Source organism: Clarias gariepinus, chromosome 8 (genome assembly GCF_024256425.1).
Source record: "Clarias gariepinus isolate MV-2021 ecotype Netherlands chromosome 8, CGAR_prim_01v2, whole genome shotgun sequence".
NCBI classification, from domain to species: Eukaryota; Metazoa; Chordata; class Actinopteri; order Siluriformes; family Clariidae; genus Clarias; species Clarias gariepinus.
Window position 1 is genome coordinate 9,158,164 of NC_071107.1, and position 20,696 is coordinate 9,178,859.

A 20,696-nucleotide genomic window follows, 5' to 3' on the forward strand; every position below is an offset into this window, starting at 1 on the left:
AGTAGAAGCTTCATTTTCGCGTCTGATGGTAGTGTATGAAGCACCAAATGGGATATTCGACTCATGGTAGTGAGCACACAAAGGACAGTGCCGTAATCCTCATGTCCTCTCGGCCAGGGCAGAACAGACACTCATCTCAGGGCCAGACACTTACTCAACCTCTCTCCCTGTCTTTCCACTTCTTTATCACATTCTCTCTCTTACTCTTCGTGCCAGCTCGGCAGGCCAGTTCATTTAACGTGTTACAGGTGTCTGAAGACTCATCGGAAATGACACCACACACAGTCACACACACACACTTGTATATCATTTTTTCACTGCAACCAGTAAAAATTGAGGCAGTTCTCCAGATTTTTTTGTCCGCCTTATGACAATGCACCATGTATTAAAATATGTGTTATTATTACACACTGTCAGAAAAAAGGGTACGGTTGGGGTGCGTTTGTGACACTTAGGGTACAAATTGTGAAGTTGTACCCTCAATGGTTCATAGTCGCACCTTAGGGTACTTATATGTACCATTTAGGGGTAAAAAGGGTACAAATATGTTTTCAACTGTCTGAGGGTCCATTATTGGACCATTTAATCCCCAAATAAAGGTACAATTACTTGTGTGACAAAAGGAGTAGGCCAAAGTGTATAAAACAGTCACCTCAAATAGATTAAACAGAGAAGATAATCATTTTCATGGGTTGGTTATTTGGAAAAGATGCATAAAATAACCAAATATATTCATGAGCTCACATCTTCACTGAGTAGTTCTGAACAGTACACAAGCACATGACATTTTGATTATGCAGATCATCAAGATAATAACTTTTAAACATAAATCACATGCATTAAAGGCTGTATTTTTTATTGTAATTTTAAACTGATATAAGAGCGGTTTTAAGTTTTGCTTTTAGAGTTAAACAAATACATGTACTAATCTTTTTTTAGCAAAATCACAATGTATTTTACATTTTGTTTATTTAACATTACATGGTGAACTACTTTGCCTCAAAGTTTAAGTACGCATTTTCGCAGCCACTCTCCTTTAAATTTTTGTCGTCCAATTGTACCCCGCGCGGTGCATTTTATGCGCGCGAAGAAGTTGAGACGACAGTTATTCGACATCATGGCTGACTCACTGCTGATGCTGTCGACTGAGGATCTTTTTCAAAAATTGAAAGAAGCTGGAGTAAACGTCACTGAAGACGAAGCAAAGAAATTCAGAGGTAAGTTTTGCTTTAAGAACTGTGAAAAACCGTTGATTCAAGTTCACTTGACATTGCGTCTGTAGGCTTAACGTTACCTGGCGCGTGAGGGAAACCTTTCTTCAAAAACACTGTCTCCTAATTAGCCTGAAATACTATAATTTACGGATATAATCCGTGTTGATTAATATCAGTTTTATTTGATTTATCAAAACTGGTAAACTCGTGAAATAAGTTCTATGAGCTGCTTAATTAAATAATTTTGCTTCTAATCGGTTATTCTCAGGGGAAAAAATGCAGTTCTCTGTTAGTGCGTTAAGTGTACATATTGGTACCTTTCAGCTTTTGTACCTAAGGGTACTACCCAAATGACAGTTTTGTACCTTTTTCTGAGTGTGACGTTATGCCAGAGGTTCTCAACTCTGGTTGGCGAGATGCATTTTCCTGCAGAGTTTAGCTCCTACCTTGATCAAGCTCACCTGGCTGTAACTTTCTAGTTATCCTAAAGACCTTAATTAACTTGTTCAGCTCCATATCCATATAATAACTTTTAATTTAAATCACATAAATGCATTGGACTGAAAAAAGACATGAACATCTTGGATGACAAGGGGGCGAGTACATCATCTGTAAATTTTAGTTCTAGAAGTGAACTTCTACTTTTTAAAAAAATGTCTAAAAAAATACTAGTCTAATGTACAGTAAAACATTTTACAAGTAGAAAATAATAATTTTAAATAATAATAATTATTATAAATTAATAATTTAATTTAAGACACCACACTGTAACATGCAAGTGTATAACAGTGGAGACAATAGTCCAAATTTTAGTTATTGCCCACTCCTACTCTGATCAGCAGTTTATGGACCTTACTGAGCCTAACTATTTAAAATTTTAAATTAATGAACAAGATACAGGCTATTTATAATATAAAATGTTTGAAAAGTACTTAATTTATTTATTTTTACAATAGATTCTGACTTTCGTGCAGCACTGATCCTGCTGCCCCACATCTTTAAAGAGAAAGCTGAGAGCTTAATCACCTTGGGAGAGGTATGGAACTATTTGTTAAACTCTCACTTTGTAATAATCTGATACAGGTCTGGTTATGTAATTGTGACAGATGTTGCGTTGTTTAGATGTTTAGATAGATGTTTAACATTTTCTTTTCTTCTCACAGTGTGATGCTGATAATCCATACCCAACCATACAGTTGGTAGAAACTGACTGGAAAATGGCTTTCTCCAAGAGGGTTCAAGTCCTTGTCAAAGCAGATGGTGTGGAGGTGTACAGGGAATAGGAGATGAAGAAGGGATACTTGCAGCCTTTAGTGCTCACTATGTTTCCAACTTGGCTTATCTACCCTACATGAAGAATACACTGACCTTCCTGCAGCATGCCATAGCAAAGATTATTGAGATGGGTGGCAAGCCCCTTCCAATAACTGTCAGCCGAGTACTTAATATCCTGTGCTAAATATGCCACAACCATATCGATGCACAAGGTGTAAAAGAAAAACCTTCACCTTAATGAAACTAGTTCAACATGTTGGTCTGGTTCACAACCATGATTAAATACATTTTAAATATCAACACTGTATGGTTTCTGTGCGGCAAGTGTTTAATACAATTGTTGTATGATTCGCACTTTCACGCTTGCACAGTTAAAGTTGACTTTGAATGGAGTGTAATAAAACCAGGGCAAGAGATGGACTTTCAGGCCCTTGATACGTAATTTGCTGATGATAAATTGTTTGTGATACTCAAGAATGTTTAAAAGATTTAAATGAAATGTGTAGTACTGTGTTTATGATCAAATGTTTTAAGGGTATAAAGTTACAATTAATGTGTAATGTGTACAAAAGATTGCTTTGTGAATTTACTTAACATGAGATCTAGTGCTGTTTTAAAAAAGTGAAATTACTAATTTTAATGTTACATGTTTTAATACAGGTTTTAAAAAGTTAATGTTTTTTAAAAGGTTTTAAATTTTTAAAAAGAGTATTAAAAAATTGTTCAATATGCATCCTTTTGACACATTGTGATAGAGATTAAAACATTAATCGTATGAAAAATGTGAGAATGTATTGAATGTTCAATAAATGTCATGAATAGCATTCTGGCCTTTTTAATATGTTGTATGGAGTACAGATTTGCCATCACAAGGTACAGAAGGCTTGTCACTGGGGCAGTACCCTGAAAGGACACATTTGCACTTTTTTTTAAAGGTACACTGTGGTACCATAGCACTATAAGGTACAATTAAGTCAGCAGGAGGTACATATTTGCCTTTGAAAGGTACATACTGCAAGGGTACAGATATGTACCCATATAAAAGGGTACAACAGGTGTACCCTTGAGGGTACTGCCCCAGTGACAAGCCATTGTACCCCTGAAGGTACAAATTTTTCACATTTTTTCTAACAGTGCAGGCCATAATTTATAGGGTTTTTTTTTCCATACTGAGAAAAGAACTGACTCTAACAGCTGTGGCTAAAAATTTTGAGAATGACACAAATATTCATTTCCACAAGGTCTTGAGTGTTTTTGGATCTTTGGAAGCCTTTTATAAGCATCAAAGTGTTGTTTTATTAACAATTACATTAAGTTTATGCAAAGATTCAATATTTGCAGTGTTGACCCTTCTTTTTACAAGACTTGTGCAATTCTCCCCGGCATGCTGTCAGTCAACTTCTGGGCCACATCCTGACTGATGGCAGCGCATTCTTGCATAATCAATTCTTGGAGAATTTGTGGGGTTTTATTTGTCCATCTGCCTCTTGAGGATTGACCACAAGTTCTTAACAGGATTACGGTCTGGGGAGTTTCCTGGCCCATGGAGTGTAAAGTTTTGTTCCCCAAGCCAAGAGTTCCCAGAGTTATCACCTTTGCCTTATGGCAAGGTTGCTTCATGATGCTGGAAAAGGCATTATTCATCACCAAACTCTTCTTGGTTGATTGGGAAACGTTGCTTTTAGAGGATGTTTTTGTATCATATATTTTTTTCATGGCTGTGTTCTTAGGCAAAATTGTGAGTGAGCACACTCCCTTGCCTCAGAATGAATCCCGCACATTAATCACCCATTTTGGCAGATTTTGTCAAAATTTATACTTGTGTCGTTCTCAAAAACTCTTGTCCATGGTTGTACATGGAATGTTTAAGGACAACATGATGTCAGTAAATATAAGGAATGTGCAAATTCAATACTACTGTATAACCCATAGTAGTCTAAGAAATCCCACAGTATATTGTCACTCTAAGAAGTGAAAGTTGAATGTTTAGACTAGTGTGAAAGATTCCTGTGATGAAAAACAAATGAGACGTAGACAGACGTTCTGATAATAATAGTACGGATGCCCGCCTACATCTCATTTGTTTTCAGACATAACATTAAAACCCAGAACATTATGTCTAGTATTGAATAGGTTGCCCTTGTGCCACCAAAACAGCTCTGATCCCATGATCCTGTCACCAGTTTACTGTAATATAGTTGATAAATAACATTATTCAGTTTTCATGGTGGTGGTGTTAGTGTGCAGTGTATATTGAAATTGCTTAAATCCTAGACAGCATGTTGATTTGTGATCACTACACAATTGAATATGCCTGATTGTTCGAAAGCTAACACAATAAAACTAGTTTTTACTGACAGTAGCAGCGGCAGAACGCTTATGACAATACTTCTTGTTTGAGCCAGAATAGTTAATTGTGTGCAGCATTTAAATGAATACTGCATGGTTACTGTATGCTCAAGGTCAAAATCATGCATAACACAGACACACTTACTGTAGGTTTTTAACCTTCTTTCTATGAATGTGGCCTAATGTTATTTAATATTTAATTCAATTTAAATTTTCCGCATTTGTACATTTATTTATCTGTATTTGAGGCTTTATAAGTCCTCTATACATCTATCTATCTCAAATTCAAATTTTATTTGTCACGTACACAGTCATACACAGTACGATATGCAGTAAAAAGCTTATACGACCGCCAGTGACCTTAAAAAAATAAAAACTTATATGTTAGACATAAATAAGAATAAAAAAAAATACTAAAGAAAAATAAATTTAACTAGTAAAATAAACTGTACACATAAGGTATAAAAATATCACAAAATATAGAAAAAAGTGTATGTATATATATATATATATATATATATATATATTTAAATATAAATTTAAAAGTGACAGTGGTTGTGCAAATATGCATGAAAAGTGACTTATTAAAGTGTCTTGTGCAATGGTCCAGATGTATAAATATGTGTTGCAAGTGTGTATGAATTTGTCCATGATTGACCATGATTGTCCAGTCAGTGTTGGAAATCTATCTATCTATCTATCTATCTATCTATCTATCTATCTATCTATCTATCTATGACAGTAATTACAGATTGTCCTCCGTTATAGACTCTCCTCTGGAGCTTCCTCTGCTTCAACTCATCCCCTCTCAGAGGCAGCTAGTGTTCCGTGGTGACCGACTCCCACTGCAGTGCACCGCCTCTTTCCTGGACTCCTCCATCACTCTAAACTGGAGTCATAACCACTGGCCTGTGCACACACACGAAGAGAGAGGAGTGTATGTAGAGGACAGCATTATACATGACTGCTGCCTTATCACCAGGTAAGAGTGATAGATGGAGAAAGAAAAAATGACACTGAGTACTGTGTTGTACACTGCCTGGCCAAGAAACTTTTGCTCATTCTAATATTTCATTTGAGACTACTTTAATATTTCATTTTGGACCACTTTTAGTTTTTATTAAGGTGCGGAATGTCGTGGCCAATTTATATGTGAAAATGATTCCTCATTCTCCAAGGACCACTCTTTAACAATTTGAGTCCTGGTATATTCCCGTGCCATCAGAGAAGAAAAACTCCATTGATGTGATAACTTGGTCATTCAGGTGACTTCATTTTGTTGCCACATAACGCTGCTGAGCCTTGACCTGACCAACTGATGCAACCCCTGATCAGACCACTGAACTGTACAGGCTTGTACAGTGGCATCTATCCACAATGGGTCCATCACTTTATCTCTCTGTACCTTTATGCACCCATTGCTCTGGAATAGGGGAAATCCAGACTCATCAGACCACATGACCTTTTTCCATTGCACCAAAGTGTTCCTGAACATTGACAGTTTAGTACTTTCTTTCCAGGTTTGTGGAAAGGTTTGTGTTGGACAGTTCTTAAACCAATTCTAGTTATTTCACTTAGTTTCCTTAGTTGTTTTCTTAGCTTGATGCAGATGCTTCTAAAACGTCAGAAGATCCTGAGTCATTCTTGATTCGGACCAGAAAGAAGAATGGGCTGTGCTTCCTGGGAGGAAGCCATATCATACAGTACTTTACTCTCTCTTCCCTGTCAGTTACATCAATGCTAGCCAATTCTACTGTGTGCATCTGTAATTTCACATATGCATAGGAATATAGATTAATATGCTTGCTCTGAGTAACAAAAATTAAAAGATAGCACATTGATTAAAAACACACAAGTGGTGACATGGAGTACTACGAATCCCCTTTGAATCATCTTATTTAGAGCTATAAAATAATTAATAGTTAAGCATTTAAAGGTTACTCTTGTGCCCAGTCATGTTTGTTGCTTATCCTGACCTTTTGAAAGCAAGACATTTTACAAATTTGAGTCGAATTCTCCTGCTCCAGAACACCAGCTGGTTGCTCACCTCTAAGATGGTAATACATTTGGTTGTTTGTCTTTAATTAAAATTTTTGGATGTTTTGTTGATTGCATAATTTATGATTTTCAATAAAATATAATAAAAATGCGGATATTGTGATGCACCCATCATGTCTAGTACAGTACCTGCTGTAAAAGCCTATGGGGGCAGTGCAATGTTGGTCAGGACTGGATTCAACAACGTTGTTCCCAAAAATCAGGTATTCAATGTACTGAATGAGTAGGTTTTTCCATCAATGGATTTCCTCTCCCCTAATGGCAAGGGCACCAGAGTCTCCCCTCTATAATACATGATCGTGGAAAGAAATTATTGAACTGAAATAAACGTTTTGACATTGCGAAAGCTTATTGAATAAATGTCATGGCGGTAATCAAAGCAAAAGGCGTTCCAACAAAGTATTATAGTGTGTGATTTTTTTTCTTTTTGGCCAGGCTATGCATATATAGATACATTTTTGTGCCAACTGCGGCTACAAAAATGAGTAAAGTACAGCATATAACAGGAAGGGAAATTTTTCTCAGCACCATCCACTATAGCGCATCTGCGTTTATTTCTAGACATGAAACTACTAATTGATTAAGAGGCAACAAATACTGCCCTGCACCCAACTGAATTATGAACATACTGTATAGGCACTCATTTATACTGTAAATTCAGTTATAATTATGGCATAATTATGGCACACAGTAGTAGTATGTTTAAATCACTTCCCAGCAGACGGACATGTAAGTGACCTTATCCAGCTGTGCTTTACTTTTCATTATCATTGCCCTTGATAGTGATCAGAAAGGACGGGATAGAAATAAACTGGCAAAGTGCCAGTTGTGTATGTCCTTTCTGAGGAATGCTGGATGTGGTTTATCATGACATCTTTCGTGATAATGTGGCCAGTTTCTGTTACGTCTTTTGTTTAATTATCATGATGTAAAAAAAAAAAAAAAAACAGTATGTATAGTATGTATTTTTTCTAAATATAGAATAAAAGCAACCAAATATTATTTTATAAGACCGTTTCTGGCTAAGGGGTTAGCACTGTCACCTTGCACCGCCAGGGTCCGGGTTTGAGATCTTCCTCGGGATCTGTGTGCATGACGTGTTCTCTTTGTGCTTGGTGGGTTTCCTCCCACAGTCTAAAAACATACAGATCAGGCTAATTGGTGTTCCCAAATTGCCCGTGGTGTGTGTGAATGAGTGTGTGAATGTTGACCGGAGGTCCCACCACGGTCGTAAAAAGGGAATTTACAGTAATACAAAGGTCACCACTGGCCTCCACGGTCTCTAGTTGGACTACAGATTTTCCTAGATAGATGGATGACCGCCTTTTTCTAAAAACATTTTCTTTTTTCCCCCCTTATTTTCCAATTTTAAGATTAAAAATAATCCCGATGTGAAATAGACATAATAATAATTAAGAAATAATTTTATATTTGTTAACCTTATTATAATAAATAGCAGATAAATTAGACAGAATTCAAGATATCTTCACTTGTTAAGATGTCATTTTTGCACTGTAGTTCTTACATATGCTTTCATTTCCCTTCACTGGCCAGTGCACATTGTGTAAGAACACACCTACGCAATGCACATCTGTTCAGTTTTATATGTATGTGTGCCTGTTAGTGTGTGAGAAATAAGTGAAGTGCCGTTGATTAGTTTAACTGCCTCTCTCTTTGGTGTGAGCTGGCCTATAAATATTGATGGAGTGCTGACAGAAATATGTTTCCTGTGTCAACACGGCTGGAACGCTTTGCTCGCAGTTTTCATGGAGCGTGCCGAAAGCTGCAGCCTTCATAAACCACCCAGGAGAATGCTCGCTTTTACGCTGTCGTTGTTTGCCCCCGTCACTGTGAGCCTTTTGGTCCCTTTACTGTGAGCGATGATGGTTGAATGGCAATGGGAAATCTCAGTGTCAAACAGGACACAGTGAGTGACTCAGTGTGATCTCCAGAGTATATGAGCATCCTGATTCTTGCACTTTTCCCTGTGATTTTCTGTGTTTATTACAGCTTATTCTCATCCCATCTGTACACTTGGATCCTCTTTTTAGTGTTGTGAAAGGCAGTGCTGGTTAGATTTGTTCTTCGGTTAGATAGTCGACTGCATATTCTAACAGCAATGAGCTAAATAGCTCGCATAAATTTTTCAGTTTTTCACACTTGACAAGGATAATTTAGTTCACACTCAGAATGGATTCTGGACTTGTCTTGGCAGGCTTGCTTTTAACCATGGCTTGAATGTAAAACCCCATACAAGGCTGTTGTGCACACAAATTTGCAGAACGGTTTTCTATGGTACCAAACTGGTTCAAAACTGGGCCCTGGGTGTATGGCATGATCCGGCAAACTTGTAAAAGAAGACTCAATAAGTCAAGTACATTCATCCTTCTGACAGAGTTACTTTTTTGTTTAAACGTTAATAAATCCCCGTGACCCTGAATACAGGATACAGTGGTATAGAAGATGAGTAAGTGAGTGAGTAATTCTGTTAACAGTGAAACCACCTAAGATTTTGGTTCCTCTTGTGCCATCGTAGTGGCTTGGGCCCTTGCCTGGTTTCACAAGGCCTCTGGGGGTGTGCTGTGGTGTCTGGAACCAGGAGGTTCATAGCGGATCCTTTGGGTTGCGGAATGGGGCCTCTGTGGATCGGACTTGTATCTCTGGTGTATCCCATGGGTGCTTGATCGGATTGGGATAGGAGAAGGTTGAAGGTTGGGTTGTCGGCCTTGGGCTCTTTGCCCCATACATGACAGGTTGTGGTGCACTGGGTATCGTGATGGCTTTCTGTCATGGCCAGCATTGATTTTTTTTTGATGATTTGTGCTGCATTGGCTTTAATGTGGGATTGGATAGGATGCGCTGGCCTTTGGTCTCTGCTGGCATGGGTGTCCACTAGGGATGGGAATCGAAAACCGGTTCTTGTTGAGAACCGGTTCCCAGTGTTTCAATTCCTCGGAATCGTTTGCAAAATTTGCAAACAATTCCCTTAACAATTCCAGTGGGCACTAATGACTAATCACGCGCATTGCGTAACTTACGCACGTTGCATAGCTTAAGCTCAGTCAATAGTAAGCATGGCGCCTAAGCGGAACAAACGCTCAAAAGTCTGGTTGTATTTCACCAAAAAACATGAAAATAGGGCAACTTGCAATACTTGCAGCGTAGATATTTTCTCAAAGGGAGGAAATACCACTAACATGCTAAAACATTTGCACACAAAGCATGCAATACTATAAAAGAATGTTGCGTTTTCGATCCGCTCCGGACTAACAGTTCTCAACCCAGCAGCAACAACGTTAGCATGTCCTCGGCTAATAAAACTGCAGGTAACTAATTAACTAACAAACACTGCCATCATATTAGCTGTGTAAAACTTGCTGTTAGTAACGGTTAACGTTAAATGAATGCCTTCTCATTTCCATAAGAAAATGTTGGACATTCTTGTAGAATTGCCACAAAATAATTTGTTGTATTTTGTTAATTTTACAGAGGTAATAATATTTTTTCATTGGTGATGCTAATCAACAATTTGTTGTCCCTTTTCTTCCAAATGAGAATCGATAAGGGAATCGATAAGAATCGAATCGTTAAGCAGAATCGAAAATGGAATTGGAATCGTAAAAATCTTATCAAGTCCCATCCCTAGTGTCCACTGGTGTATAGTTGATGTTCAGTGTCACGTTACCTGACAGTGGTCATAACAGTATGTTATGGCTGATTGGTGTATATTCATTGGCATGCCGAACCTTCTGAATAGAGTACAATTGGTTTTCTAGGCTGCGTCTGGGCTCAAAACCAGCTTTTAAACTCCCCCATGTACTAAACACTTCAGGCTCATGGCTGTAAGTCCATTTCAAGTCCAAAACATAATCCATTTATGAAAAAGGTAAATACAAGCATCAGATACAGTACGTGCATCCTCTACCGTACATGTCATGGAACGTACAGTATTGTTATTGTCTAATTTTGTATTTTAAATTGTATTAGACCCCTTAGCAGAATTTGTTCATGTCCTATTCCACAATTCTCATTTTCCAGTGAGTAGAGAGACGTTTCTTCGTTTTTTTCCAGTTGCTGCAGGCATGCAATGCTTCTGATTAAGATGTGCAATTAAGTCCTCGCACAGCCTTTCTACACATAAACTGTGCAGGCCATTTTTCCCACATGGAGTTCATGCTGTAATGTTGCTCTTGGCAGCAGGGAGATCCCACTAGATGAGGAGGTGGGGTGTCAGGAACTGCTCTCCTTTCCACCACAGACTAGCCAGTCTGCCAAAGCTGCCAACCAAAACACTGTCCCACTTAATCACTAACCACAGCCAAGTACACACACACACACACACACACAAACACACGCAATCTGATTCCTGCTGCCACATGGTGAATTGTGAATGAACTGTTTATACTGTAAGTGTCTGAAACTCAGCCTGGTGTTCAGATTCCCCGGTTATGTCCAGAATACTTGTAGTAAAAAAAAAAAAAAAAAGGCAAAATTATTACAACAATATCAAACGTCTGAGTCCTGTCAGTGTAACAAGTGTTTAAACTTTTTTTTTTTTTTTATGTTTTCACAAGGTCTGGACTTTTTAACGAGCCTTAAATGATGTCAGTCGTAGCAAAGCATGCTCCAAGGCTCTAATTTAGTACGATCCCAAATGTCAAGTACTAATTGAGCATGGTAAGTGAGCAAAATGTGATTCACAGCAAAGAACTTCATAAGTGACATCACGAAGGGGAATGTGGGTCTCAAAGGCACCCTGAGAAGAGTAAAGTGAGCATATAAAGAGACAGGAGATATGAAAATATATATATATATACACTAACTTTTTAATTTATTTTTCACATTTTAATTTATAATTATTTATATTCAATTAAAAAATTTACTTTAATCATTTATAGTACATTTAATGTTGAGGGGCATTGTAGAAGAGTGGTAGGCCTTTTGTCTGCCCTGGGGTTTGATTCCTAGCCAATGCCTAAAAACCCAGCCGCTGGACGCAGGCCAGACGTAGTGTAGTGTAGTGCTTGGGCCCATATGGAATGGGAGGGTTGTGTCAGGAAGGGCAGACCAGAAAGTTCTCTGTAGGAAAAAAAATTTTCTGATCATTAAAAAGCAATGGCACTTTAGCCTTCTTTCATAAGCGTTCATAAAGTTGGTCATATTGGTCATTATGTTTTATTTGTTTTTTATTTTCAAAATAGAAATATGGTTGCTTTTCCATTTATTATTAGCCGTAGCTCGTCTATCAAACAAGTCTCTGTACATGTACTAATACTAAAGAAACAACATACTGTATGAGTGGTGTTCAAGTCAAACTGGGACTTTTAAAAAACAAGTAAAAACTACTTTTATTTCTCTATAAAGATCCCCTGCTACACTAATGCACTAATGAACCCAGCTTTTCACTGGTGCTTGGATACCATTAAAGGAAAATGTTTTCTCAGTACACTCGATCAGACTGCCTGCTTCACCTCTGAAGCTCTGGCCTCCCAGGAACTCCTTGTTCATGTGTAAAATGGCTTGGAGCAAGGTAAAACTTATGTGGCGGTAACTCCCAGACAAGTTCCTGTAATGTATCCGTTCATTTTCAAAGAGCAGGCGTTCCACTTGCTGAACGTTCACAGGAGTGACTGCAGGCGGCTACGAGCCACCTTGACCAGGATGCTTATTTACAGACTTGCAACATTTTGTGCTATTTAAATGTTTTACTGCGACTAAGATTCTCATCACTACTGTGCTTGAACTCTTCTAATAGGTTTTAAAACTTTAATCACAAGAAATTGTCCCAGTTTGACTTGAACACCCACCTATTTTCAATATGAACCTATAATTTGAATTAGAGCTGAACTCTTGGCGGAACCATATTGTAATAGGAAAAATAATCAACATCTCCTGTCAAGTCCTATTCAAAAATTCTGCACTGTGGTAGTATATCGTAAAAACATATAAACAATATTCCTTTTTATACAATTACCCTTTAACATTATTAAATTACTTTAATCTATCTATCTATCTATCTATCTATCTATCTATCTATCTATCTATCTATCTATCTATCTATCCATCCATCCATCCATCCATCAATCCATCAATCCATCCATCCATCCATCCATCCACATCCATGCCTACACATCCAACATGTGTAGGCACTAACATAGTTTGTGTTTATAAAGTACAGTTCTGTGCAAAGGTCTTGCAAAAAAGGCACATGCAAATAAACGCTGTAGAGAAATTTAAACAGTTGGCGTGACAATGGCAAACATTTAGCATGCCGATGCTTTGAGGAGCCTTTAGTCTCGGGTACAATGTGTGCAGTTATTATTATAAGAGCATTAGCTACCAGGTTTTCTGCATCCTGCATACATAGTCACAGTTCTTCTGAGAACTTTAACTGTTGCACTTGTTTCTTTTTCACATGCAAATCCCAGCAGTTTCCAATTAGTTTTTTATGGTCTAAAAAGTGGTCGCTTATATAACATGCTGCTTTCTTTTCTGATATAAACCTATTTTTCTATAACAAATAATTTAGTGGTGGAATACTGATGTTTGACTTAATATAATAGTAAAGTAATAAAGCCACAAGATCTCATTTAAAAAAAATAATGGCAAATTTTGGACTAATGAAACACAGGGTGTCTAAGACTTTTGCACTGTACTGCATACAGTATGTGAATATTAACCTTTTTAAAGGCTCTCTTTAAACCTGGTTAAATATAAACAAGTTCTGAATTATCAAAAATAAAATTAAGGATTTGTTTTAAGAAAAAAAAAACTTATTTTATAAAAAAACTCTGATTACTTGATAAACTTTCTCATTAATAAGGCTTAATGAAGACTTAACGAAATAATTCTGTCTTCAACTGACTAAAAACAAGCTTCTGCAAATAGCTGTTGTACTAATTTGTACAACAGGTTTGTACAGGTTTGTTGTTTAAGATGCAGTGGTTTTCAGGCATTGTAAATCACATTGCAGCTCTAAATGAATCCATCTTCATAGACCATCCAGTCTGCATTTTCAGCTACAGGAGGAAATGTCGCAAATGGCATATTCATTAAGGCAGACATGTAAAAAAGAATAAGTTCATCTGTAGGAGACAATTCTTCAGGGATCCTGTTATTAAATAAGCTCGCACTTTTTTGACAGCTAGTTTCCACATGCATCATTATACATCAGAACCTAAAGAAACTATGGGCATTTACACATTCACACACTACAGGCAATTTGGGAATGCCAATTTACCTAATCTGCATGTTTATGGACTGTGGGAGAAAACCAGAGTAAGCAGAGGAAACCCACCAAGGAAACTCCATGCAGGTGCACCTGGAGGTGCAAGGCGACAGTACTAACCATTAAGCCACCGTGCCACCATTATTGTTATTGCATTGTTTAGCCCAAACTTAATCAGATTTTCCTCAGCTGCTGTGATATATTTTGATTTATGTTTAAAGATTTAAACCGAGGTGGAGACTGCATGTAAACACTAGTGAATACATTTTTATTATTATTAGAATATGCCTATTGTAAAAATACAATCTCATGCTAATTTGCGTATGCATTTTATGCACTGTTTTTTTCCCCCTGCTTTCTGCATTTACAATATGTGGCCCAAAGTTTTAGTGCCATTAAACAAAGCCACACATTCGGAAATAGACTTTTTCTCGCACAAATCCTTCAATCTTCCTGGGACTTTTCCTGCAGTGACAGAAGCAGGTGAGAGACGAAGTTTGTGTACGGACTACGGCAGGTTCTCTGAAATGCTTGGAACAACTTTCTTGGTGATTTTCTTGAAACACTGCATGACAGTGAACCTGAAAGAATGAATGCTTTTTAAAGAGAAAGGGATGTCATTCTGAATTTGTATTACATTTTATACATGACTTTATACAGAATGATGTTACAAAAGTTTAGTTTAGTTTAATGCCTTTTGGGACCAAAGAAATCCTGGCATTAAGATTAAAATATCAGCATGCGATCAGTTCTGTTCTGCTCATCTAAAAGCCACCAATAAGAGGCTGTAATAGAATGGGTTGAAATTTGCCAGACAGCTAGAAATATGGTAGTAGCCATCGTGAAAAGTAAACAAAACATGGCAATGCTCCGTCACACTCTGACGAAGACCATAAAGTTGCCGCTGCATCTGGAAATCATTAAAAAACACACCAGAAATGGGGTCAAAGCATCAAGCTCATACTACTTTGTGGCCACATATCTGTCAGGATCTCAATGCATGTATCATGTTGTCACTAATTTCCCATCATGCATTTATCATGTTGTCACTACTGTATGTCCAATGTGATCAAAGTGAGTTATTACTAGCAGGCACTTCTCATGCTCTTACTATGTTGTCATTGCATTATATGAATACAGTGACCATTGGTGGGAAAAGTACATAAATCCTGTACTTGAGTAAAAGTACAGATACCTTAGGTCAAATTGCTTAAGTGAAATTAGTCCATTTAAATGTCAAACTGAATAAAAGTACAAAAGTACTAACCTTCTGATTTCAAACCCCTGTAATGTAATTAAGCATGTCACAGAGAAAAACAATTACAGAACATGTAATTGTAAGCAAGTGGTGAAATTCTTGCTTTACATACTACACACACCACTCTAGTTTACATGCAGAAATGTAGTGAAGTAAAAGTACAGATACTTGGTTTAAGATGTAGTGGAATAAAAGTAACAAAGCATTCTCCAACAAAATTATTTTATTAAATGTAAACCACATGTATGTGAAATACCTACTGTACAGTATATGCACTGATAACCTGCTGCATGCATGCCATAAACACAGTAAGTACCAGTAGAACGTACTGTAATATGTACTTAATAAGGTATTCTACATCATGGCATGAATTTACCACGGTCATAGCACAAGCACTGAAAAGGTCGTTGTAAGAACTCCATTGACGTACAGTAGCAATGTCAGGTCGCCACCCAATCTTCCCCGTCTGCACCGTGCTTATTGTGTGTCAAAGTAATGGTGATAGTTTTGCTGTTAACTGGGGTGTTAATGGTTTCCTTAATTAAGTTTTGTTTAGCATGATTTTGATGAGCTCCAATTTTTTGAGGACATATTGGAAACTTGGCTCAGTCTGATGAGGATCACTCCGGTTCATTATGACATAACCCGAAAATAGGCTTTTACTCGACTGTTACTCTTAAGTTACTGATCTTTATATTACATGGGAAATTCGAAAAAAGTTTTCCTGATTGTACAGTATTTGGATCATCTCATGAGGACTGACCTGTCCTAATCATATTTTTTTCTTATTGTACTGGCTGAAACTGGTATAAGTACACTGTGATATTATATACTGTACCTATTAATCTGTTACTCTAAATGTCACATTGGAATACCCTTTTTAGTTAAAAATCAGAATTTTTAAGAGCACAATTTTGGCATATTGGAGGAATTTTGTGTTGTAATTGTGCGCGTGTACAGTATGTGAGCACTCTGCTAAGAAGTGATAATGATTTCAGTATCATAAAGCAGTATTTACATATAGTTTATCATCTTCAGTCCCTTTAGTATAGTCATGGGTATGCATGGAGAAGCTGCTCATGCCATTAATTCGATTGCACACACAGAAAGTTGACATTCTCTTCCTATATGTCTATTCTTTATCCCTGCTTGAGCTCTAGGAATCCAGACAGGCATGCTGTCCAGTGTGAACTAATAACTAACGGCCGGTGTGTTGTGTAGCTTGGCGCCCATGCTGAGTAATGGCGTGAGGCTAAAGAGCCGGTAAGCGATAGCCGAGAGAGCAGCCATGGAGTGTGAATCATACCTCATTACTCAAAGCCCTGAAAGCCTGTAGAGTTGCAGACCGCATTGCCACTAATCTCTCCGTTTTTAATCATTCTAACTTGACACAGAATACGAGAATAGAGCAGGCAGACAGCATTATAAAAAGACAGGACTTATAAAGGTTTTATCTCCGGTTTTTGTCCCCGTTTTCTCTTATGCTCACTCACTCCTTCACTCACTCACTCGGTTTCCTTCAGATTCTTGCCTGATTCTTTGTCTATGTAGGTTGCCATGGCGACTGAGGTCTTAATTGGCTTGTTAGAGTGTCATTTGGCTTATTGTGGTTGGTACTGCCTGTCTTCTATCCCTAACTAAAGCAGGAGAGAATGTTCATGAATGAGAGAGTAAAAAAAATAAATAAATAAATAAATATATATATATATATATATATATATATATATATATATATATATATATATATATATATAGAACTAAAGAATTTGAATTGTGTGTGTGTGTACACAGAGAGAAGCAGAAAGGGTTGTGTATGCACAAAGAATAAAGATGTGGCTTATTTTTGTGCAATTTGTCCTGGAGATCAGGAGTCCATCTGCTTTCTTCTTTCACGCTTCATTATAAATGAGCAGCTACCTGAGGTGATAGAAAGTCATGTGCAGCTGTGAGTCGTCGCAATATTCAACTCAGACCCATACTAATTAAGGGCAGACCTCCGGGCTAAGGCTGAATTAGTTCTCCTGCTATCTTTTTCAGAAGTACACTACCAATAAGGTTCCCCATGGTGTGTGACATAATTACAATATTATTTCAATTCCTTGAGACAGCCAAAGACCAGAAGGCTTGGGATAAGGTTTAGAGAAGACTTTTTCAAGTCCTGATATCCACCTACTTCATCTGTAGTATGCAGTATGCATTACTGCCATAGGCAAAAATGAAAAAGCTTTCACTTCCAATTCCTGTTCAATTTGTAGGCTATAGCTTGCATTATCTGTGTGTGTTTTTATTGTATTTTCTTTTTTCTTAGTGATGTAACGTGTTGCACGCGATTATTTTTATCAAGCAACACCACCATGCTTATGATAGCAAACATTTTAACTTTACCCTGAGTGCTTTTATATACTGTACCAGCTCTGCAAACACAATTTATTTTCAACAGATTATTACTTTTTTCTTTATTTAATCAGTTATTTTGCTCCGCCAACATACTGTATATCTTTCCCTGACTGGTGGAACTAACTAACCGCAGCTGGCCACTAACAGTTATTGACTGACAGTTAGTGCAATTAACAGTTTTAAATTGGTGGTGTAGGGTTGTGTAGGGGTTAGCACTGTCGCCTTGCACCTCCAGGGTCCTGGTTCGATTCCCAGCAAGGGTCAATTCCTGTTTCTGTATGCATGGGGTTTGCATGTTTAAAGGTATTTATCTATCCTAACAGCAAATAATGGCACAAATGATCTCATTAAGATAATGTCTCCCAATATATATTTATTATAAAAAAAAAACAGGGTGAAATAAAAAAATACGTAATTATTAATAAACTCTACATTTATTTCCAACTATGTGTATATTGCAGCCTTTTGTGATTTAATAATTGCACAGGTTCATATTGCATTTTAGATTTTTATGCAATTAATTGTAAAGCATGGTGGCCTAGCGGTTAGTACTGTCGCCTTATACCTCCAGTATCCCGATTCGATTCCTGCCTTTGGTCTGTGTGCATGGAGGTTGCATGGGCCATGCTTGGTGGGTTTCCTCCAGGTAATCGCTTCCGGTTTCCTTTCAAAGTACAAAGACCTGCAGATTAGGCTAATTGGCGTTCCCAAATTGCCCATAGTGTGTGAATAAGTGTGTGAGTGTATGTGTCTGCCCTGCGATGGATTGGAACCCTGTCCAGGGTGTACCCCGCCTCATGCCCTAAATCTCCTGGGATAGGCTCCATGCCCCAGCGACCCCGAATACAGGATAAAGCGGTATAGAAGATGAGTGAGTGAGAGTACTGACGATGTACAAAGGGTAATGGATCTTGTAAGATATTACCTCCGTTAACTTCTGGCTTACGGAGGCTGCCCAAATCTTGTTAAGTAAAAGCTAAAGCGCTATCTAGTGTGTGCATCCATTTTCCTCCTTAACAAGCCGATTAGTTTTTTCCCCTATTGTGACCTCATATAAGATGATATCCTACCCCTGCTTGTTGCTCAGCTTTGCAGTTCTCTGGTGGGGCGTGTCTCCGTTGTAGCACGTTTCCATAGACACTGAAATGTTGCATTTGGTAGAGGAGTGAAATAAAAGGAGGCCTTTAAGTGCGTAGTTACTGTATGTCTGTGATGTCAGTGCACAATGTCAGGATTACCTTCTCAGTATAGTGTATAGTGCTCACGTCTAGTCTGAAGACTATATGGCCATGGTCTTTTTAAAGTATTCCTTTCTTCTTGTTTTATCTCCAGTGTTAAAGCATTGCAACACAAGAGTATGTTGTTTGTCTCAGTTTTTTTTTTTGTACAGAAGCTCTTTAGGGATGCATTCATCGTTCAGTGAACTGGAAATATCCCTGTCAGTATCCCTAGTCTAAAAATATCACAAAGATATTCAGAGCTTGGTTAAACACTCAACCTGTTTAACCATTCCTACTCTTAATCTCATTCTTCCTCCCGTTTGCTTATTCTCTGTCTGTTTCAGACGAAGTGCATGCAGCTCTATGGTCAGGCTGTTGGAATGCTGCTGTATAAATGCCCATTTTTTTTACATTAACAGCCTCATGAGTGCTGTTATATAAACAAATCGTTAAATATCAGCGCAAGTGCGTAAATGCTTCTAATGAGGCCTTGGGGAGGCGTTGTTTGTAGACAGCTCCACAATAGAATAGCGGTGGTGCGAATTTAGGTCGGTGTGCTCATGTGTGCGTCAGACTCCGTGTTTTACTCTCATTAATGTTTCCTTTTCTTTACAGAATGCTGCCTACTGTGCTTAAATTGACCATGTCGACCTATGCGTAAGTGCCGTGTGTTTAATTTTTTAAAGCTGAATAGTCTGGTATAGTCTTTTTTGGTCTGCCTTCTGCTTGTCCGAAGCCAGATTGTGTCCCACTCTTGTGAAAGAGAATGCGCGAGATGGAAGGACACAAGAGGTTGGTATTCAGAGGCTTATTTGGCTGTGCACTTAACAGCGATGTCTCTTTCTGCATTCCCATCTGTTTTGGGAAAAACAGGTGATGGGAGAAGCACTTCAGCTGTATTGTCTGCTTTCAGAAGTGCCCGTCTTCATTTTGCCCCCCTAGTTTTTAATCCTATCTCTGACGTCCAGGCACATCCATCTTAAATGTGTGTTCATTCATTCTTCAATCTGAATTAAAGAAAGAGCAGTTGAAAGGTTTTCGGCTCCGGGGGCATATTCCAGCGTGGCGTGGAGAGGAGAGGGGAGGCCGGAGCGGATGCAGTGCGCTGCGGTTATGGCAGCTGGAGAGAAAGTGACTGTTATTTTTGGCATGTGGTTTCGAAGCAGCTGGAGCTGTTAGTGCAGCAGCATCGGTTCCATGCTGCACAACGTCACCATGTGCTCCCGAACCACCAGGCTCGTGCTGGCTCATGCAGCGCGGAGAAATCTCTCCCAAAAGCTCAAATCGCTCCTGCTTGATCAGTGACACATCTCAGCATAATTAATCAACGTCCAGCGGTTCGTATTGTGGTGGAGGACAGGAGGAAAGTATAATCATGTGCCATCATTAACCAGTGTCAGTAGATCTCAGGATGATTCATGAGCATGCTTTTGACATTTCCACAACCCACAGGTTGTTCCCTTTCAGAGCACAAGCAACTTTAAAATCTGGTTCAACCTACAGTACAAGATGCACAAAGTGTGTGTGTTAAGAATGTGGAAGTGCACATTTCACTTACTCACTCACTCATCTTCTATACCGCTTAATTCTGTAATCAAGGTCACGGAGGACCTGGAGCCTATCTTCAGGAGGCTTAGGGCACGAGGCAGGGTACACCCTGGACGGGGTGCCAATCCATCACAGGGCACACACACATA

The 20,696-nt window shown here is 38.2% G+C and overlaps 1 protein-coding gene across 1 annotated transcript in view; it reads left to right on the forward strand.

Annotated features, from left to right (window-relative positions):
* LOC128529092 (adhesion G protein-coupled receptor A1) overlaps positions 1 to 20,696 on the forward strand; it is a 225,257-nt gene that overhangs the window by 62,082 nt on the left and 142,479 nt on the right. Inside the window, exon 7 of the mRNA XM_053502426.1 lies at positions 5,607 to 5,820. Within this exon, the coding sequence (XP_053358401.1) occupies positions 5,607 to 5,820 (214 nt within the window). The remainder of the gene's footprint in view (positions 1 to 5,606; positions 5,821 to 20,696) is intronic.